General features: G+C 49.5%; 1 protein-coding gene across 2 annotated transcripts in view; it reads left to right on the top strand.

Moving 5' to 3' along the window:
- The first annotated feature begins 353 nt into the window (after positions 1 to 353).
- Positions 354 to 21,168, top strand: part of Gas7 (growth arrest specific 7) — a 253,382-nt gene continuing 232,567 nt past the window's right edge. Inside the window, exon 1 of one of the 2 annotated variants that reach the window (XM_004663133.2) lies at positions 354 to 536. In XM_004663133.2, the coding sequence (XP_004663190.1) occupies positions 354 to 536 (183 nt within the window). The remainder of the gene's footprint in view (positions 537 to 21,168) is intronic. The other variant, XM_045130728.1, reaches the window with a different exon arrangement.

The raw sequence follows: 21,168 nt of genomic DNA on the forward strand, positions 1-21,168 counted from the left end.
GGGCAGCTGCGCCTTTCCGCTGACGCGGGCGTCCCCGGGAAGTTGTCTGGGGAGCCCACGGCCCCCGAGGCCACCTCCCCCTGAGCCCCGCCCCCCGCCCGGCCCGGGGGCGTCGCCGCTTCGCTCGGGAGCCTGCTGAGTGTGTGGGTCTCCCCGCGCGCCACGCGCGTACCCCCGGCGGCCGGGAGACACCCCTCGCCCCCCGCCCCACGCGCGCCCCCCTCCTCGAGACGGCGCGCGCCCAGAGCGCGGGAGCCCGGAGCGCCGGGCGCCTGGGACCCCGCGGTGCCGCTGGCCAGCCCTCGGGGCTCGGCCGGGATGCTGGCTGCGCTGTGAACCCCGGCGCCAAGGCCATGTCCGGCACCCGCTGCCGGACCCTGTACCCCTTCTCCGGGGAGCGGCACGGCCAGGGGCTCCGCTTCGCCGCGGGCGAGCTCCTCACCCTGCTGCAGGTCCCGGACGGCGGCTGGTGGGAAGGCGAGAAGGAGGACGGGCTCCGTGGCTGGTTCCCGGCCAGCTACGTGCAGTTGCTGGAGGTGAGGGGCGAGGACCGGGGCGGGCGGGGGACCCGGGTTACGGTCTCGGGGCGCACGCAGACCTGTTGCCAGCCCGGGGGATGCCACCGCCGCCGTCCACGCCCGAGGGGGCATCCCGGGTTGGGCGTGGGGGACGGGGGGACAGCCGTGCCCACTCCACCCCCTTGCGCTCCGGGGGCTGGCGACGGCGGCCGAGGCGTGGGCAGCGCGGGCTGGCCGGGGGCGCTCCCCTTGCGCCGGGCCTCCCGGGCACACCGTGGCTGCGCGCTCGGGGGAGGCGAGAACTTGTTGCCTATGTGAGTTCTGCAGCGGGCGCCACGCAGCCGCCAGTGACAGGGGCCACCCAACGACCGCCAGAACCTGGGGGCCTTGGGAAGACGAGCCTCGAACCCCGGGTCCCAAAAGGGTGGCTTCTCAGCCCCCCCTCTCCCACCTCCCACTCCAGACCCCCGACCGACCGCGGAACCTGCTGAGCCTCGCCGGGTCGTGCTGTCCCAGGTCAGGCTGCCTGACTGTCTCCGGGCGGGCCGCCCACTTGCTGGTCAGGCCAGCTGAGATGTACTGGCGAGCAGCGAGCCCCAGCAGTAAGCTTGATCTTGAGGTGCAGCAAGACCCCATCCAGCGCCCCCTCCCCAAAACTCACTACCCGAATGTGGCTTTTTCCTGGGGCCCTGGCTTGGCCCCAAGGCTACACAAAACTGCTGAGCCAAGTCAGCTGGCTGTTTATTGTCCGAGTGACAATTGCTTGCGAGGCCTCGTTGGCCTCTAATCACTGAGCTCATGGTCACAGCCCAAGTGAGATCCCAAGTTTCTAAAGTCCTTTGTGTGTGAGAGAGAAATTTTATAGCCTTTACCAAAGGCTGCTCGCCTCTGGATGGTCATAAAGACTGGAATAACGGCTATCCCCGCGGAGGAAATGTTTCTAAAATGTTCTAGGAAAAACCCAGCTCAGATCATGGGGACTGAATTTATCATTTTACCCCGACCTGCTTAATAACAAAGTAGCGTATTCTGAATAAAAATACTTGCGACTCAGGCCAAAGGGAGTGGGAGATAGGGGATAACATGGCTGTAGGGTGAAGTGCCATGTAGCAACATTATCAAAACCAGTTCTGGGCCTCCTAGCGTGTCCTGATGGCTGTCTCAGGCCCAGAAGACATCAGACTCTTGAATAGGGTGACGGCATATGGAGCAAAGTTGAAGGGATTGCTGCAAGGTAGGCTGGGGTGAACTTGCTTTGGCTCTGGGAACTGAGCGCCTGTACCTGCGACAGAGGCTCAAGCGTGTCCCTTGGCTTTTCCCAGCTCTATTCCTGTCAGTCAGACATAAAAATATAATAAATAAATAAATAAAAATAAGAGCAGGTGTCATCTTCTTACGGGAAGACCCAAGCCTCCCGGTGTCTGGATCAGAAAGAAGTCCTTGGAAAGACATGGATTTGAGCTGGTTCTGGTGGACACATTTATCCCAGAGAATATTAATATGGAAACCTGACTGTTAGATGTCTGTCCTGGGAGGAGGGTCCCTGGCTGGACTCAGCCAGCTGTTTTTTTTGTAGGGGTAGGACCAGAGTGACTCTCCTTCTCCCTGGGGAAAGGGAAGGGAGGATGGACAGAGGCCCAAGAGACAAAGCAGAATTGCCATCAGGGACCAGCTGTGTCTGTCACACCCTTGGCACTTACAGTCTTAGGAAGTCGCTGGCACCTAGGGACCTGTGTGCTTCTTTAGTGCTTGGGGTACAGGCTCGTGCAACAAAACGTGGCAGTGTCCCCATTTCACAGACAAGTGAACAGAGGACAAGAGCAGCGAGTCTGCGGCTCAAGGTGCAGGGCTTGTGTGCTGGGTGAGGTGCTCCAGTGACAGAATACAATTCGCTGTGACTTTTTTTTTTTTTTTTTTTTTTACGTGTTTTCCTAGCATGCACAAGCCCCAGGACCAATCACTAGTACTATGAAAGAAATAAATTAGTTACTAAGTCCCCGGTGAGTCAATGTCAGCAACTCTCGCTGTGACTTTTTGAAACCCAGTCTCTTGGGCTCAGCTGTGTTAAAAGGCCAGTGGTGGAAGGGTATAGATCTGTATGGAGAAGGGCAGGCACAGCCCCTGGGGCCAGCATGTTGGTGACATCCTCCCTAACAGCAGCTGCAATGCCAGGGCTGCAAGGAAGGCAGATAAATCTTGGGGCAACCTGTTGCCACCTGGCTCCCAGCCCTGAAGTGTGATTTCACCCAGAGCTAGGATGGAGCTAGTATGAAGTAAGACTCTTTGCAGGGCCAACAAGGGAGGGTGGTGGATGTGGCTCTTGGTGTTTGGGACCTTTCTGCATGAGTAAGCTGGACTGCCAGGCCAAGGCCTGGGAAGGGACAGAGTGGGTGCAGTGGAGTCCCTGGGTATGGGTGGAGCCCTCACCGACACACTAGGTGAGTTGGAGAAGGCAGAGAGCTCTTAGAGTGGTTATTGTGGCCTGCATATTTGGACTCACGAGGTCACCAGGGTGTTTGGTACTGGAGCAGAGAGTTTAGAAGGCCAGAGAGCTACTGGAGAAATAAGTCTACACAGAATGGACCCTATTTTCCCCAGGGGGAGAGGGGTGGTCAGCATCCAGCTGAGAATGGCACCTCCAGTGCCCTCCCACCCTTTTGCTTTCCTGCCAGGAAGCCCCATCATGCCGGAGGGTCTGAAGCACTGACCACAGCATACAGAGTGGACTCTTCTGATGGTATCTTCCTGGTTGAAATTAAGAAAGGGGAAGTGAGAGGCCTGGCTTCCTGGAAGTAGACCTCATGGAGGGAGGAGAGTTGGGAGCTGACTCTGAGAGGGCCTCTGACACTTGTCCTTGGGATAGCCAGCCCCTGAGAGGAGAGGAGACCAGGTGGTGGTGGAGAAATCTCTTTAGTCAGGACTCCCAAGAACCGGCAGCATGGTGTAGCATATACCCAGCTTCCAGGAAACAGACTCTAAGAAAACCTCAGTGCACACGGAGAAAAAGTATGGGGGGGAATGGGGTAAGGTCAAGGACTCTAGACACAGGGATCCTGGCTACTCGGGCCACCTATACTCCCAGAAGAGGAACAAGGGCTTCAGTAGTCAGCTTTAATTGCTGTGACAAGATACCTGAGATAAAGCAACTTGAAAAGGGGACAGGCATATTTTGGCTTGATATCGGAGGTGTCAGTCCATGGTCACTGGGCCCTGATGGCTGTGAGCCTGCGGTGAGGCAGAACATCCTTGCAGGGCATGCACAGTGGAGCATGATGGACCGAAAGGAGGAAGGGAGGGTGGGAGAGAGAGAGAGAGAGAGAGAGAACACCATATCCTCTTCAAGGGCATGTCCACAGTGATTTAACTTCCTCCTCTGCTCTACCTTCTCAAGATCGCTTTACCTCCTAAGTGCCACAGGCTAGTGGCTGACCTTTCACATATGAGCCTTTGGGGGACATTTGAGCTCTAATCTGTAACAAGGCATTGTGGCCACTACCCAAAGCTGGCAAGGGTGTATAAGAGGTAAGAGCAGCCAGAAAAGTTTTTCTTACTGGCCCGTCCTCTGACAAAGAGGGGGAAGAACACAGAACTCTGCTAACATTGTTAGACACAGCAGAGAAGTCAGGTGAGTGGAGGAGATTTGAGTCCAGGGTGAGCGGCTGCCAGTTCCACAATCACCTCCACTTGCCTGGAATCACACACAAAGGGAGATTTTTCCCCAGCCCACAAGGGTGCAGACTCAACTCATGGGAAGGTAGAGGAAGAAGGCTGGCTGGGAAAGACTTGGAGCTTCTGGCCTGGTACCAGGGCAGGACCGCACTGGTGATGCCCACACTGGAGGTGTCTAACTGGGCCCAGGAAAGTCGTGTGCCCTACTTTTACACTGTAGAGAAGTTAGGGACCTAGAGGATACTGTAAGTCATTTTCAGAAACCCCTAGACCTTTCAGGACATGATTTTGGAGGGAAATAATACTGGAATGCAGACACAACAGAGCTTTCCTTTAGCTGATGTTCAAGTCTATGCTAGGAAGTCTAGTTCTAAGAGGTGCTGCGATTTACATGCGTCCCCCAAAAGCATGTGTTGAAAACACTCAAATGGAATAGTATTAGGAGGTGTGAGGGTTTCACCCCCATTAATGGTCTAATGCCACTTATAAAAGGGCTTGATGCCGTGCATTTGAGTGTTTCTTGCCCTCTGCTGTGGGATGATGTAGCAAGAAAACTCTCACCAGAGCTGGTACCTTGGTATTGGACTCCTCATCCTCCAAAATTATGAGAAATAAATTTCTCTCCAGATTACCTAACCCATGGTATTCTGTAACTTTAAAAAATATATATTTGTTTATTTGAGAAAGAGAGAGTATGGGCATGCTGTGCCTCTTGTCTCTGTAAACAAATTTAGGAGGCATGTGCCACATTGTGCATCTGGCTTTAAGGGTGGGGGCACTGGGGAATCAAACCCTGGCCAATAGCACTGCAAACACGCATTTTAAACCACTGAGCCCATCCATGGTATTCTTTTACGGCAACACAAAAGGTTTAAGACAAGCACTAACAGACTGTCACACATCGTGTTAGTGGAAGTAGGAAGGATGCGGAGGATTGCCCTTGAACTTGGTTTCCCTCCTTCCTCTCTCCTCTCATCTTGGGTTGATGCATTTGTGTGGCAAGAGTTTGTAGGGAGTGGCTGTGGAAGTTCCTGGACTGTGCTAGGGACAAGGAAGGAATAAGGACTTATCTGGTGCTAGATAACAGACCACCCTAGAGCTCATCTCAGGGGATTCTGAGGAAACAGCTCAGCCGAGTGGTTCTCCCCGTTGGTCCATGTTGGTGACTCTCCTGACAAGATTTGCATCCTGTTGACTCTCACAAGTGTCCTCTTTCCTCACCTGGATGGTGACTTGTGCTCCTCCATGTAGTCTCTCCTGTGGTGTCTCCTTCTTGAAGGCCTTTGTGCATGGCTTTTCTTTTCAGCGGGTATTTGGGGGCTGCCCTGCAAGAATAGAGGCCTGTATTGCAGGCCTTTAAAGACTGACCCAGGATGAGCCCATCCTTTCTGCTACTTGCTCTAGGCAGAGTGACAGGAACAGTTAGAGGCAGTGTGGAAGGGAGGTGAATACAGTTATGGAATCAAGGAGGTGTGATTCGCTGAGGGCCACTTTGCAGACTCCCTGTCTCCCAGGAGTAGTGAGAGTACACACATGTGACCAAGGAGGTGTATTAGAGGGGACACAACAAAGGCCAGGTTAGATGGATTAGGGGTTCCCTAGGAAAAATGCAGGGGACGTGGCCCTTATGCTTGGAGATTCTGTTTTCATCCTAGGAGATTTTCTTTTTAAGACTCTAGGGGTTTCTTTATAGAGGCACATAATAAATGATGCAGCTGGAATTTGAAATCAGATTTGCCTGGTCCTAAAGCCTGGGCCTGTCTACTAAGCCTCTGGCACACCAGGGTAGCATTTTCAGACAAGGGCTTTGATAATTAATAGACATAGTGCATCTGAGTTCCTGACATTTAGGAGGTGCTTGATATGGATCACAAATTGATTTTAATCTAGGGCTTTTATCCCTGTAATGTGAAAATTACCTCAAATGTAAAATGGGTGTGACCTTGACCTTCACGGTAGTGTTTTTTTTTTTGTTTTTTTTTTGTCTGGAAGTTATTAACTCCATTCACAAAAGTTGTAATCAGGGCTGGTGGCTCCCAGGGTATGTAACTGGGACTACAATTGTGCCATCTTCATGAAGTTACCCTGCCATTTGGTTTGCAGAGTGAACCTTTGGTCACAGCTCTAGCTGCCGCTTCATAGGGAGCTACCCCCATCTTCACAGGGTGCGCTGGCCTGGTTAGTGGACTCTCTGAAGGACTTTAAAGCTGTGGGCAGTGTTTCTGGGTTCTATTGGCTGTGGGCATCTTCACAAAAGTTCCCTTAGCAACAAGTCAGCAGGAATCCTTGACATCTGTTAACCACCAGACAAATCCCCAAAACCCATTTCCACCTAGAGACATGAATGAGATGCCTCTGACCTTCTTGTATTCTTCTCAGCTTGAAAAGCTGGGCTTGTATTTGATGGCTTGGTAGGCCCTTGTGGGGCACACTATGCCGCTCCGCCCGCCCCCCCCCCCCCCCCCCGCTGGGGAAAGGACATGTTTGGTAAACCAGGAGGCCTTGTATATGTGGAAGGTACGATGACTGTCATCAGGCCACCCAGGGGACAGTGTTGTGGCAGCATGTTCCCTTGTTACAGTAATAAGGCAACATGTGATGCGCTATCAGGATTGACCCCTGCCCTTAATTGTAGAATGAATAGATCCCTCTCTCCCCATAGTATCAAGGATTCAAGGATGCTGGGGTGGAGGTCTGTGCCCGTTGAGAGAAGTAGACCTATGGCTTGCCTGTGTATCTGGCTCTGTTTTTGGTAGAGCAGAACATTGTGACATTGTGAAGGCTTAGGTGTGATAAGGTGTGAGTTGTGAGAAGTACACTGCAGTGTGCGTGTGCATGTGCGTGTGTGTGCGTGTGTGTGTGTTCTGAGGATCAAGCCCAGAGCTTAGTCTGTGCCAAGCCCACACTCTAGCACTGAGGTACGCGCCAGCCCAGATATGGAGTGTTAAGCGGATCTACTTACTTCCTCCTGTCCCCTGCAGTATCTTCTTATGCACTGCCTGATAAAGGCTGGTTTTTTATTGGCAATACTTCCTGGTTCACTCTATCTACTTTCCTTCTCAAACTACAAATTGGTGTCTAGATTCAACTCCCAGGCACTCAAGTTTCACACTTAAGCTAAGCTCATAATCTCTGTTTGCTGCGGCCTTCTTCCCCACCCTTGGGACCTCAGTGAAGGTCACTTCCAACTCCCTGACTCTTGCCCTCTCTCATCCTTCCTCTCGTGTTCTTCAGGTTCCGGAGCCTGTGCTTCTTCCACCAGGAGCCCTTCTTGGAGCCATTTCTTGAGCTTCCCTTCCTTGGCAAACCTTTTTAAGCTTTGTGGGCCAAGAGACAAAATCAACTTTCAGCCGACTCCCTGTGATTTGTAGTGTGCCAGTCAGTGAGGAGGTGAGGATGGCGCATATGTGCTCTGTCACGGTGCCTTAAGTCGGCGGTGACGGTGCAGAAGCTGCTGTAGAAACCAATATGCGCAAAGAACTTTTATTGATCTGGAACTTTTGAGACTGGGTCTCATGTATTCCAGGCTGGGCTTGAACTTGCCAGCTAACTGAGGATGGATGACCTTGAACTCTTAATTCTACTATCTCCACCACCAACACCCCCGCCCCAAGTGTAGTCCTGGCTGGTTTGGTACTATGTGGTCCAGGCCATCCTTGGACTTGTGGCAGTCTCTTGAGTGCTGGAGTTACAAGTGTATGCCACTGTGCCTACCTTTTCTTTGGATTTTAAGTATCTCCCAAAGGACCACGTGGTAAAGGTTTGGTCCCCAGCATAGCACAGGTGGGAGGCAGTGAGATCCTTAAGAGGCGGGGCTTAGTGGGAGGTTTTCAGGTCATGTTGGGGGTGGGGAAGCAAGCACTCCTAACAACTGAGTCATCTCCCCAACCTCCTTGAAGGAGGTTTGTTTGTTTGTTTGCTTGTTTTGTTTTGTTTTTCCAAGGTAGGGCTTTGCTGTAGCTCAGGCTGACCTGGAATTCACTATGTAGTCTCAGGGTGGCCTCCTCATGGCAGTCCTCCTACCTCTGCATCCTGAGGGCTGAGATTAAAGGTGTGTGCCACCACACCCTGCCACCTTGAGGGTTTTTTGAGACAGGGTGTTACAATGTAGCCTGGCCTGGAACTCACTATGTAGGCCAGGCTGGCCTCAAAGTCATAATACTTCTCTTGCCTCAGCCTCCCAAATGCTGGGATTACAGGCTTGAGTCACCGTGCCCTACCTTGGGTGAGCGGGTTTTGCGTGGCCATCAGTTCCCACCATGATGTGTTGCCCCTACCCCCAGCTGGAAGCCTTCAAAACAAAGCTCTCCTTTTTATTTAGAAAAGAAAAATAGGGGCTGCTGATGTACCACATTGATAGAACACTTTCCTAGCGTGTATGAAGCCATGAGTTTGGTCTCTAGTTTAAGTAAATAAATAAATAAGTAAGAAAGCAAACAATTTTATAGACACAGAAATGCTATTTTTTTTTTTTACTTTAATCTGCCATGAAGCATTCTGATTTTGATTTGTTTTTGCCTTTTTTAAAGACATAAAAACCATTCCTAGGGCTTAGCAGTTCAGGTTCTTGCCTGCAAAGCCAAAGGACCCGGGCTCAACTCACCAGCACCCACGCAAAAGATGCATCCGGAGTTCGATTGCAGTGGCTGGAGGCCCTAGCACGCCCATGATCTCTCTCTCTTTCTCTCTCAAACAAATACTCAAAATAGGTAGATAGGTAAATAAGTAAATATTCAGATACCCCAGCTGTCATGAAAAATAATCTTAGGGCTGGAGAGATGGCTTAGCGGTTAAGCGCTTGCCTGTGAAGCCTAAGGACCCTGGTTCAAGGCTCGGTTCCCCAGGTCCCACGTTAGCCAGATGCACAAAGGGGCGCACACATCTGGAGTTCGACTGCAGTGGCTGGAAGCCCTGGCACGTCCATTCTCTCTCTCTCCCTCTATCTGTCTTTCTCTCTATGTCTGTTGCTCTCAAATAAATAAATAAAAAATTTAAAAAAAAAAATAATCTTAAAATAAACACATTCTTAGCTCACGAGCTGAAGGTAGATTTTTGCTCCCCGTCAGGAGCCTTCCCTCCATTCAGCACTTGTACCTTCGAGCGCGGCACTGGACTATACGCTTTGTTGTGAGTGCTGGAGGCAAAGCGGGGACCCGTGTGGAAAAGGAGCTCAGGCTCTCCCAGTGAGGGAGGTGGGGAGCCAGCACAACGTCAGCCACGCACTAGGGCATGCCACAGCGGGGGTGGGCATGGGGTCTGACAAGGCACTTAGGGATGGCTTCTCTGAGGAGTGATGCCTGGCCTCTGGCTAGAAGCAGTTCTCTTTCTCTGCCTGGCTCCTTCCCGCTTGTCAGCCCATTCTGCCACTAGAGACCTTTCCCTTAAAAGATGGGGTAGAAGCCAAATAAACATTGAGGGAATTCATGTCCATAATGTGAAAAGTACTTTTATAAGTTTTTTTTTTTAATTGTTGCTGGGGAGATGGCTCAGTGAGTAACGTGCTTGTCCTATAAGCATGAGGACTTCAGTTCAAAACCCTAGCACTCATGTAAAGCATGGCAACTTGTTTCTGTAATCCCGGTGCTGGGGAGGTAGAGGCAGGAGGGCTTGTCGGCTAGCGTGTCTAACCATACCACTGAGCTCTGGCTTTAATGAGATGCTGGGTCAAAAAACAAGGTGAAAGCTGGGCATGGTAGCTCTTGCTTTTAATCCCAGCATTCAGGAAGCAGAGATAGGAGGGTGTCTGTGAGTTTGAGGCCACCCCGAGACTACAGAATGAATCCAAGGTGAGTCTGGGCTAGAGTGAGACACTGCCTCAAAAAAAAAAAAGGGCTGGAGAGATGGCTTAGCGGTTAAGCGCTTGCCTGTGAAGCCTAAGAACTGTGGTTCGAGGCTTGTTTCCCCAGGACCCACGTTAGCCAGATGCACAAGGGGGTGCACGCATCTGGAGTTCATTTGCAGTAGCTGGTGGCCCTGGCATGTCCATTCTCTCTCTCTCTGCCTCTTTCTGTCTGTTGCTCTCAAATAAATAAATAAAAGTGAACAAAAAAAATCTTTTAAGAAAAAAAAAAAAAACCAAAAAGGTGAAGAACGAATGAGTATGTCACCTGGCATGACTTGTGGCCTCCAAATGTACGCATGCACACATACACATATACCTGGACACATGTGAGCCCGTACATATAGTAACATGCATGTATACATGTATATGTTCCACGTACACACAAAAAAACGCTCAACAAAATCACAGAGAAAAACCTGGTACACGAAGGAACAAAGCATTTGAGTACACACTTTATAACATGGAGCCATCAACATATTGCACCTCACCAGAAAAAATCAGAGTCTTGCACTTTTAATTAAAATTCTTTGATGTAGTCATATCAAGCCTGGAACTTGCTATGTAGACCAAGCTGTCCTCCAACTGTGGCAATCCTCCTGCCTCTGCCTCTGTAGTGGTAGATTGACAGTTTGTACCACCATATCCAGCTTGAAAGGATAGCTTTAAAGAAAAATGTTTTAAAAAAAGTCTTTTGGTCTTCTTGAGACAGGTCTACTCTGTAGCTCAGGCTGGTCTGGAACCTACTATGCAGCCCAGGCTGGCTTCAAACAACCCTCCTGCCCCAGCATTCTGAGTTCTGGGGTTGTAGAAGTGTGTTACTACAACCAGAGAGGTGCTGTTGGTGGTGGTGATTAAATAGGTATTGGTAGGGTATAGAAATATATACCCTCTGACCCAGCCATTGCACTTCTAGGAATTTCCATTCAGAATGTCTTTGGAAGGTGTGAATATTGCCTTCCACCTTAATGCCCATCAGGAGGAACTGGTTTCAATGAAGTTCACTATGAACAAGCAGGCAGAGGTCTCAATAACTAAATTGAAGGTTAATTCAAAATTCCAAAGGTTTCTCAGTGGCTCTGCATGTTTTCATAAAGTGAGCATAGTTTGGATTGCTTCCAATGATGCAAAAAAAGATGGTGGTGCCCAGAAATTAATTACTTTATAAAAACAGGGGCTGTATGGGCTACATATGCCCTAAGTTCTTTTGTGAGAACAGGTTAAAGGAATACATGCTGGACTTGGGCCACATTCTTTTAAATGCCCAAGTAACAGCAAATCTCTTATCTTTTGAGTAGTAGATCTAACTTTATTTTGGGAAAAGGTAAGGTATCTGCAGCCAAGTCTAGAGTGTCTATGCGTGTGACTGTCTGTCACTTCGTTGCAGAAAGGATTCAAGGCAGCTTACCAGAAAGCGTAAGAGTACAGTCAAATAAAAGCATAAATACAGGAGGAAAGCTGGGGAAAGGACAGTGAGTGAAAGGAGAAAAATAAGGTGTTTGTTGGAGTGAAGTCTGATGAGTACAAGGGTGAATATTACTGAAATGGGGCTGTTCAGGGTTAAAAGAGGCCCTGCCTTCATGTCACCATGTGTTTAAACTGTTCACAGTGAAGAGTGACAGTCAGGATCGGTGAGGATACAGTGCTGTGACAAATAGTCCCAAGGTCTCAGTGCCTAAAACAACATGGGGTTATTTCTTGCTTATACTGAAACTTGGTTTGAGGCTACAAGATCCTTTATGACCCAAGATCATGAGCAATCACTATCTGGAACCTTGCTGGGGCCTGTGGTAAACAGCACGTGTCCTGGGAGTCACATGTGACACTGGTACTCAAAACTTCATTGTCTAAAGCCACATCTCAAGGTGGGAAAATGCAGTCGTACGTGTGCCCGGAAGGAAACCAGGTGCAAGCTGGACCCATGTGGACTGTCTTGCTGACGACTCACTTGAAGACGCCCCAGCTTGAACTTGCTCAGATTCAGTGCTTCCTGCTCACACCTAGAGCAGCGCTTCACCACCTGAGTTCACTGCTCAGAAGAAAGTATCTTACCGTGAATTCCCTAGGTCTGCGTGGATGTGGATTGGGGCTCAGTGGCACTAGAACAGGCCCGAGGCTCTGCATGTCTGAGAAGCTCTCACGTAGACAACGCAAGGAGGCAGACGGCATCTCAAACCACAGCAAGCACCCTTCGCTCTGGCTAGCCGTGGTCAGCTCTCAGGCTTGCACATGGGTTTTGTTAGGCTGAGAAAACAGTAACCCAGAGCATAGTGCTTTGAAATTATGAGTTCTTTGAACAAAAGGAGAACTGAGGTCTATCTGAGTATTGCAATTACCTTTTCATTGCCGGGATAAAACACCTAACCAAAAGCAGGGGCTGGGGAAATGGCTTAGCAGTTAAGGCACTTGCCTGCAAAGTCTAAGGACCTTAGTTCGATTCCTCAGGACCCACGTAAGCCAGATGCACAGGGGGGCACATGCATCTGGAGTTAGTTTCAGTGGCTGGAGGCCATGGCGTGCCAGTTCTCTTTTTCTCTCTGTCTCTTTCTCTCTCTAAAATAAAGAATTTTTTTTTTTTTAAAGAGCAGAATATTGGAGGCAAGTGTTCATTTCAGGCTTTTAGTTCCTGTGGCGAAGTTTTATCGTGGTGGAGAAAGCATGACACAGAAGGCAGCCAGCTCGCATCTTCACACATCAGCAGCAGGGGCAGCAAGAGTGAGCTAGCTGGTGGACACTCAGTGGACTGAACTGAAACACCCTAAGGTCCACCCCCAGTGACACGCCTCTTCCAGCCAGGCTTCACCTGCCAAAGGCTCCACCATCTGAGTCTGAAGCTTAAACACAGAGGCATGAGGCTATAGGAGACATTCCACATTCAAAAGAGCACTCTGAACTTTCTCACATCCCCTCCACCTTCTCCTGACCCACTTTTCCTTCCTGGACCACAGCAAGCTTTCTCTGGTGTTCCTCAGTCTACTTCAGAACGGCTCTCCAGATTAACTTGCAGGAAGCAAGACTAGCGTTGACATCCTCCTTAGTAGTCCAGCTGAACTTTGTCCCAAGCTGTTATCCATTCCTCAGGCCCACTTATCTCTCCTCAGAATCACTGTGGCTCTAAAATTGCCTGTAGCTCTGCAGCCTACCCCTCCCCCTCCCCATGAAGAAGGTAGAAAAGGCTTAACCCTCTGGCCTCTCTTTGAAAGTGGCCCCCATGCCCTGCCCTTATATATCCATTGATTTGTATGCCTTCTCTCTTGTTCATCTGTCTGCTATCAGTTTGTTTTATCCATTCAAGTCACAGACTGTTCAGGGAGTGGAGAGAAAGTTGCTTCTGCCCTTACAGTTCCTCCTGCTCACAGCTCTCCTTGCATCTAATGTCCTTCTGGATACACGGTAGATACGTGGCCCATACTGTTTGAACAAATTAATTCATTTCCTGATTCGAGACTGTCTGATTTTTTTTTTTTCATGTGTTTCCCCCCCTCCTATTTACTCGGGCACGTGCCGTGTTTCTTATGGATAGAGGGAAGGCTCACAGCTGAGGTTAATAGTGAAAGACTTCCATGGGGAGCCTTTGGGAAACTTCTCTCCAGGGCCACTGGCAGGTAAGCACTTTGAAGAGCATACAGGTTCACACCAGTAGTCTTGTGGAAAGACTATCCAGGTATTTCATATCTTTTGCTCTGTCTCATATACCTTGCTTCCTTCCCTTTCAAGAACTCCAGAGTTAGTCAACAAGAAACTAAGTTGTAAAAATTCTTTAGAGATGCTATTAAAAAAAAAAAAAAAACACACACTGAAAGAAGTTCTTGTCCTAATTTAATCATGAGAGGATCCTTATTTTAGCAGTGGCTCATGGAAGACAGTCATTGAGGCATTTGTTTTTAATTTGTAATATGATTTAGGAATAGCAATAGGAAAAGTGAACTTTAAATTTAGTTCAAGTCTACTGTTCTCATTTAGCAAGTGTTTTATTGATAAATGACTCCCAGCATCTTGTGTGTCTGTGTGTATGTGTATGTATGTGCACGCGCGCGCTTGGAGGGAAAAATGCAGCCGCGTGGAGGAGTTGGTAATTAAGGTTATACACAAAACAAAATCTAACCTGTTATTTGCTCTAGGAGCCCTGCATTGCGAAGACGGGACCGGGACTGGGGAGATGGCCCAGTGGTTAAAGCACTTGTGCCGGCACGTGTACGCGAGCTGGTCACCCCACCTAGCGTAAAAGCTAGACGTCGCGGTGGGCGTCTGTCGTCCCCGTGCCCCTACAGTGAGACAGGACGTGGAGAAAGGGGAACCAGCCAGGAGAACTTAGTGGCCTGCGAGCCTGGCAAGTGCAGCAATGAACAAGCAAGCGACCCTGCCTCAAACAAGACAGAAGGCGAGCGCCATCCTGTGGATTTATCCTCCGACCTCTACACACATGCTGTGGTATGTGCATACCTGTACTCACACACACGAGCAGGCATGGACACACATACACACACACACCCCCAAAGACGGGGGACAGATACGTTGAACCTAGGCTCTCACATGTACGCTCAGCAAGCGCTCTACCGCCGAGTGACATCGCAGCAGGACACAGTCTGTAGCACTGCTGTGACTACTCCTGAGGGGTTTCCTCCCGTGCCCCCAGGTGCTCAGTAACAACTGGGTCTCCGCCTCCGAAGATTCAGTTCAGCCTGATGCTGGATATGTGGTGTGACTGAGAGCTCGCAGGTCGAAGATTCAGTCCCACAAATGGACCTTGTCTTACATGCCTGAGATGCAACTGTTTCATCTCATGCCACACGGAGACTGCGCTTCCCATCAGCTCTCAATGCAGCCTGCTGTTGTCGGTCGTTGGGCCCCCAATTTGAATAGCAAGGCATCCTGAAATTAGACTGGATGCTGGATTTATTATTTTTAAGTGGATTACATGAGGCTATGCAAAGTTGTGGAAAGAACACAGGTTTCGGAATTAGACCCCTAAGTAGATTTAATCTGAGTACAGGGGTGAAGTGGTGGTTGGCACTTCTGTTTGTCCACAGGGCGTCCTGACCACCGGGTGGAGGCAGGGCCGGGAGCCTGGCTGGGGAGGACATTCGGGGTTCAGACAAAAGCAAGGCTGCTGCCAGGTGTTGGAGACAGGAGGCCAGCCCGTGAAGAGCCTCAGTTGTAAGGAGCCAGACCAGGTTGCTAGCTGTGCAAAAATTAGGAACAGCCTGCTCTGGGGATGTGGCCTCAGCCCCCCAGGGGCAGTTGGTTCATTGTGAGGGGAGGCCTGGTGCTTTGTGTAGCTAAGGTTGGGGGCAGCAGTGTGAGTCCCCACTGCAGCTGCTCAGATCCCAGTGAGTGGGGGAGCCAGCCTCGTGCCTGTGGTCAGAGGAGTGCAGGGTGAGAGGATGGACGCTGAGGCTTCGAGTCCCCTTCAGCTGCTGCCACCTGCGCAACACCAGGCAGGTTACAGCATCCTGAGCTACACTGGGCTCCCATGAGGGTCAGGAGAATTGCCTGACACCTGCGTAGTCTGTAAGCTGACTTCATGTCCCACAAACTCTGGTGGCATGCCAAACTGGACACCTGTCAGCTGGGACTTCCATTGGGGATGGGGGAGACCGCTGGGGCGATAGAAGCTCCTTTCCAAAGGCCCCTCTGAGCTCGCTGTGGATGGCTGTCGTGGTGCAACCTTGCGAGTCAAACAGGTCCTCTGGGCAGCTCATTAAGCCAGCTTTAGTTTCAGTGATCTGGGGTGGGATTTCATGTTGCTTTCTGTTTGAGACAGTGTCTTACTGTGTAACTCCGGCTGGCCTTGAATCGGGCTCCTCCCACCTCTCCCCGTGGTCCATGTGCCACCATACCTGGTGAAATTCTCCATCTCCTGCAAGCTCCCCGGGGATGCTCTTGGGAGACCCTTTGGAGTTGTGTGACTGTGGAGACTTTCCTGGGGCTTTTGGGTACACACAGGTCCTGCTAACCTAAGTGGGGGAAGTTGTGACCACTGACCCTTTGTAGTTGATTGGAAACTGTTACATAATGGTCCTTGTAGCTTAGGCTGGGGTAATTAGTCTAAATTGCTTCTTACCTGGTCTGATGGGCCTCTGGCTTCCTGGATACTCCCGGAAGAGGCTGTTCTTATAATGAGGAAAAGGCTGCGAGTTGGGGCTGCTATCAGCATTTCTTATTCTGGAGCAAAGGGAAGGTCTGTTTCAAGAGACTGATTGGAACAGTTTTTTTTTGGTGGTGTTGGAGATGATAGAACCCAAGACCCTGGGCATGCCAAGTATTGTTGCTCATATTCATTCTCTCTCTCCCCCCCCCCCCCTCGCTTTTCTGAGACTCAGTGTCACTCCGTAGCCTAGGTTGGCCTTGAACTCATGGGGATCCACCTGTTTTAGCCTTGCAAGTGCTGAGGATTCCAGGTGTGCGCCACCATGCCTGGCTGAAAGTGTCAGTTTAGAATGTTGTCATGGTGTCCTGAGTCAGACCTTGGGTCAGTCAGTGTTCAGGAGCTCTGAGCTGGAGAAGGTGCCACCAAACTGCCACAGGCTTCCGATTTTTTTTTTTTTATACTTTGTGTGATTTTATTTAGGTCAAGTTCTTAGTACACAGCAATAATTAATTTCAAATACAATTAAAAAATTAAAAAGTGAATGTTCCCTCACTCATCTGGAGGTGGTTTAATGGCACACACAAGAACATTACTGGCAACAGACTGCGCCCTCAAGTTGCCTGAATGGTTTTTACTCAATACCACCAACTTCTGCTCTGGGAGCTGCAAGGTGTAACTGGCCAGATCATAAATTTTTTAACACTTTATTTTTATTTATTTGACAGAGAAAGAGGGAGGGGGGGAGAGAAAAGAGGTGCACCAGGGCATGCGCCCCCTTGTGCATCTGGCTAATGTGGGTCCTGGGGAATCAAATCTGGGTCCTTTGGCTTTGTAGGCAAATGCTTTAACTGTCAAGCCATCCCTCCAGCCCCCTTTTAAATATTTTTATTTATTTATTTGTAAGCAGAGAGAGGAAGAAAGAGGATGAGATGGAGCCTGGGTGCACCAGGTCTTCATGCCACTGCAATTGAACTCCAGATGCCTGCTCCTCTTTGTGCGTCTGGCTTTACGTGGGTCCTGGGGAGTTGAACCTGGCCAGAGGCTTTGCAAACAGGTGCCTTTAACCACTGACTTGCTGTGGACTTAGTCTCTGGGCTGCTGAGTTACCACCTGTCAGGTGACCCTGACAGGGCAGGCTGTTGACTGTCTTTCCTGATGATGTCATTCTCCAGGGTGGTGATGCAGTGAATTTTCCAAGCAGTGTGACAGTAGAACTCTCCTTTAAAAGACTCTTCATAGTAAGGTTGTTTGATTGGTCCATTTGCCAGTGGGTGGATATTTGGATTATTTCTCCTTATTGGTCATTATAAAAATCTCTTTTACGAATATATGCGTACCAAGCTTTTATGTGAATCTGTGTTTTCGGTAGATGGAGTATATTTTTGCCACGTCACATGGTTCATCTACATTTAGCACTTTGAGAAGCTGCTGGGCTATTTTCTGAAGCGCTTGTGCTGTCCCGTAGTCCCACGAGCAGTGGACCAGAGTTCCAACTTCACTCCATCCTCACCTACACCTGTTCCTTTGTCTTTCAGATTGTAGCCTTGCTGGTGGCTGTGACATTGTTCCTCTCTTGCTGTGGTTTGGATGCATTTTCCTAAGGATTAATTATGGTGTGTGTATGTGTGTGTGTTTGTGTGTGATTTTGTGTATGTATGTTTGTATTAAGGCTGGGCTTCATGTCATTCAGGCTGGACTCAAATTCACTATACATCCAAGGCTGGCCTTGAACTCTTGATCTTCTTACCTCCATTTTCTCAATTCTGGCATTCTGGACTTGTGTCACCACCTCTGGCTTTTCATGTTATTAGCTGTTTTTTTTTTCAATATTTTATTTATTTATTTAGTTAGTTAGTTTTTAGAGGTAGGGTTTCACTCTTGTCCAGGCTGACCTGGAATTCACTCTATATTCTCAGGGTAGCCTTGAACTCATGGTGATCCTCCTACCTCTGCCTCCCAAGTGCTGGGATTAAAAGATGTGCCCCACCACGCCCGTCTTTGATACTTTATTTTAAAAAACTTTATACTCTTAGATTCCCCTCTCTGCTGTGTCCTTATTAGCTATTTTTATATCTTTACTTTGGAGAAATGTTGATTTTAGTATCTTTGACCCTTGTTGATTTTTTTTCTTCTGTGGTCCCTTTCCATTTTCTTTCAGCCACATGAACTTTCTGAGGACATAGTGGGCCAGTCTCTCCCAGTCTGCTGTGAAGACACAGGTTACTTCTGTGGACCTGTAGACACAGGTCCTATAGACATGGTGAGAATTTTGTCCCTACTTCTGCAGATGCCTGCTGGGTGTCCTTGAAATTAGGTCATTTCAGATACTATCAGTCATCTTGAAAGACACATTTAGACAAAATGACACTTCTCTTCAGAGTCTAAGGATTAGGAATTATATACCAGTACTCTCACTTTCTTGGTCCTAGGTGGACTCCATTGATGACATACTGGTTGGTTTCTTCTTTAGGACTCCCTAACCCTATTGGGCTGGGATTCTGCTGTCCACCATACACTGAGGTCCTAGAGGTCAAGGAGCGGGGTTCCGATCTTTGCAGACTCTGCTGCTAACTCCTCTCTGGGCCCAGGGACTTGGTAAATGATTGACTAGAGTCATTCATTTCACAGTGGTGCAAGTGAATGTGATCCTGAGTCTACAGCCATCATGGCTACTCGTTTTCCCATGGAGAAAAAAGTAACAAAGAATTTGAAGAGAGGCACTTCCAGAATCTGTTGCCATGCAAGCATCGTGCAGGAACAGGTTGTGGTTAACGAGATGAACTAAGGAAGAGTGTTTGCTCCAAAGCATATTGTCCCCTGTCTGGAGCAAAATCACCTACTCAGCCATTGGAAGTCAGAGTGTCACCCTGTGTCTAAGGGCAGCAAGCCATTTCTGGCTCCTGACACAGAGAAAAACAGGCACCAGGGAAGTCAGCCTCCCTTGGAGCTGACTTGATTTCTGGGTCACTCCTACAGTGGGAATGCGTTAACTTCTGTTGCTATGACAAAATAGACTTACAAAAGCATAAGATTTCTTTAGGCTTATGGTCTTGCCCTGCTGCTTTGGGCTTGTGTTGGTGAGAGCACATGGTGGAAGAAGCCAGAAGCCAAGAAAGAGGGGGACAGGATCCTAATATCTCCTTAAAAAGCACTCCCCAATGACCTAACATTCTCCCAGTGGTCCCTATTGTTGAAACAGTTCCAAATCTCCCTGGAGCACCGCAAGTGAGGACCGAGCTTTCAGCACACGCCAGACACAGCAGGAGTGCTCTTGGTCATTGGTCCAGAGGGGCAGTCTGTGGTCATGGTGATAAGTATAAGTGTTGCAGGGGAGTGTTGCATCCTGGGATTGCGGGCTGGTTGGAGGAAACTTTGGGCACACTGTCCCTTACCTTGTGTCTCAGTTTCCATGTCTTTTAGTGGGCACAGTGAGGCCCAAAGGTGAGAATTTTGTGCAAGTGAAATTTGTCTTATTTAATGTAAGTTTCCCCACAGAGATCCCGGTGTCGTATGTGCGTGTGCACATGTGGCACATGTGTGTATGTGCGTGCGGAGGCTGGAGGTCACTACTGGGTGCTTTCCTTGTCTGTTCTGACACTGAATCTGGAGCTCATGGATTAGGCAGCCGAGCTAGCAAGCAAGCCCCAGGCATCCTCCTGTCTCTTCGTTTTAGAACTAGGATTATAGGCAACTGACTTTTATGAGGGTGCTGGGGAGCCTCACTTAGGTCCTCATGCTTGCAAGGCAAGAACTACTGATAGCCACCTCTCCAGCCTGCCAGACTCCTCAGTCACTGTTTCTGGTCTTTCTGACTCCCGGCCACTGTCACTGGCATTCAGTTTTTTGGTCTCTGTCTGTTGGGGTGTGCCATCACTGTTTAGGATGAGTTACCCCAGTACGTCTTGGCCTTTCTTCAGTTCTTCAGGCTTTCAGGGTCCATGTGTATTGTGTTCTTCTCTCATGTAGTTTCCTTGAGTGTGATAAAATGTGACCCAGATTAGAATCTTTTAACAATGGGCCAGTAATTAAGGGGAGTCTTATCTTAGAACAGGTGACAGATAAACCAGTTTGGGGATAGATTTTTCTGCAGCAGACTGGCATCCATGTGTTCTAAATATTCCTCTGCTCAGGAGGTTGCTGCTCACTAGGAGGGTAAGTAATTTCTCTCTCTCTCTCTCTCTCTCTGGCCTCAAAGCCTGAGGATGACCTTGAACGCCTCATCTTGCTGCCTTCAGCTCTGAAATGTTGGGATTACAAATGCTTTCTTTCTTACGTGGCCCAGGCTGGCCTTAAGCCCACGATCCTCCTGCATTATCCTTCTGATTGCTGGGGTCACAAGTATGTCCCATTGTGTCTGGCTCTGGGAAGTTCTTTCTGGTGATGGGGACCCCAAGAAGACCTGGATTTCTTCCAGTTGTGACATGGCAAAAGCAGGACGATTGCTTCTTTCATTACCTGCTGCAGTCTTTGGTGCTGTCCATGTCATCCTCCTGGGCAGTCTTGTCAGCGCCGTCCGTCCTTCCATGCTACATAATGATACCTGTAGGATCTTTGTACATTGTTTTTCTCCAGTTCCCTCAGCTAACCAGGGAACAGAGACACCTTTGCTTAGGTTCGTGACAGCTGCGCATGAAGAGGACAGAGGAGTCCTCCATCTCTGACTCCCTGCCGCCTGGTCCTTGAAGGTCTGCTGTCTAGATGGTGATGAGATGCTGATGAGGAATGCAGGTGCTCCTGTAGTGAGGTCAAAGCAAGGTTCTTCATCTGCCCCTGAGGAATCCTGTCGTTGATGTGGCCAGCAGAGATCCCAGTGGGCTTGGAACTTCAGGCAGCCTTCCCGTGTCTCACCCATGAGGAATTTGACTGCTCTATACTGAGATAGTCCTACGTGGATCCATGCCATTGCAGTTGGTTTCTGGTATGTGGGAAACCCTGCTGGTGGAGGATGTGCTGGAATGGGGCTTGGGCAAGATAATGCCAGTTATGCAGTGGGGATCATAGGAGCAGTGCTGCCCTGACCCTTTTCTTCTCACTGGACTCATAGCCTAATT

The sequence above is a fragment of the Jaculus jaculus genome, chromosome 12 (genome assembly GCF_020740685.1).
Source record: "Jaculus jaculus isolate mJacJac1 chromosome 12, mJacJac1.mat.Y.cur, whole genome shotgun sequence".
NCBI lineage: Eukaryota > Metazoa > Chordata > Mammalia > Rodentia > Dipodidae > Jaculus > Jaculus jaculus.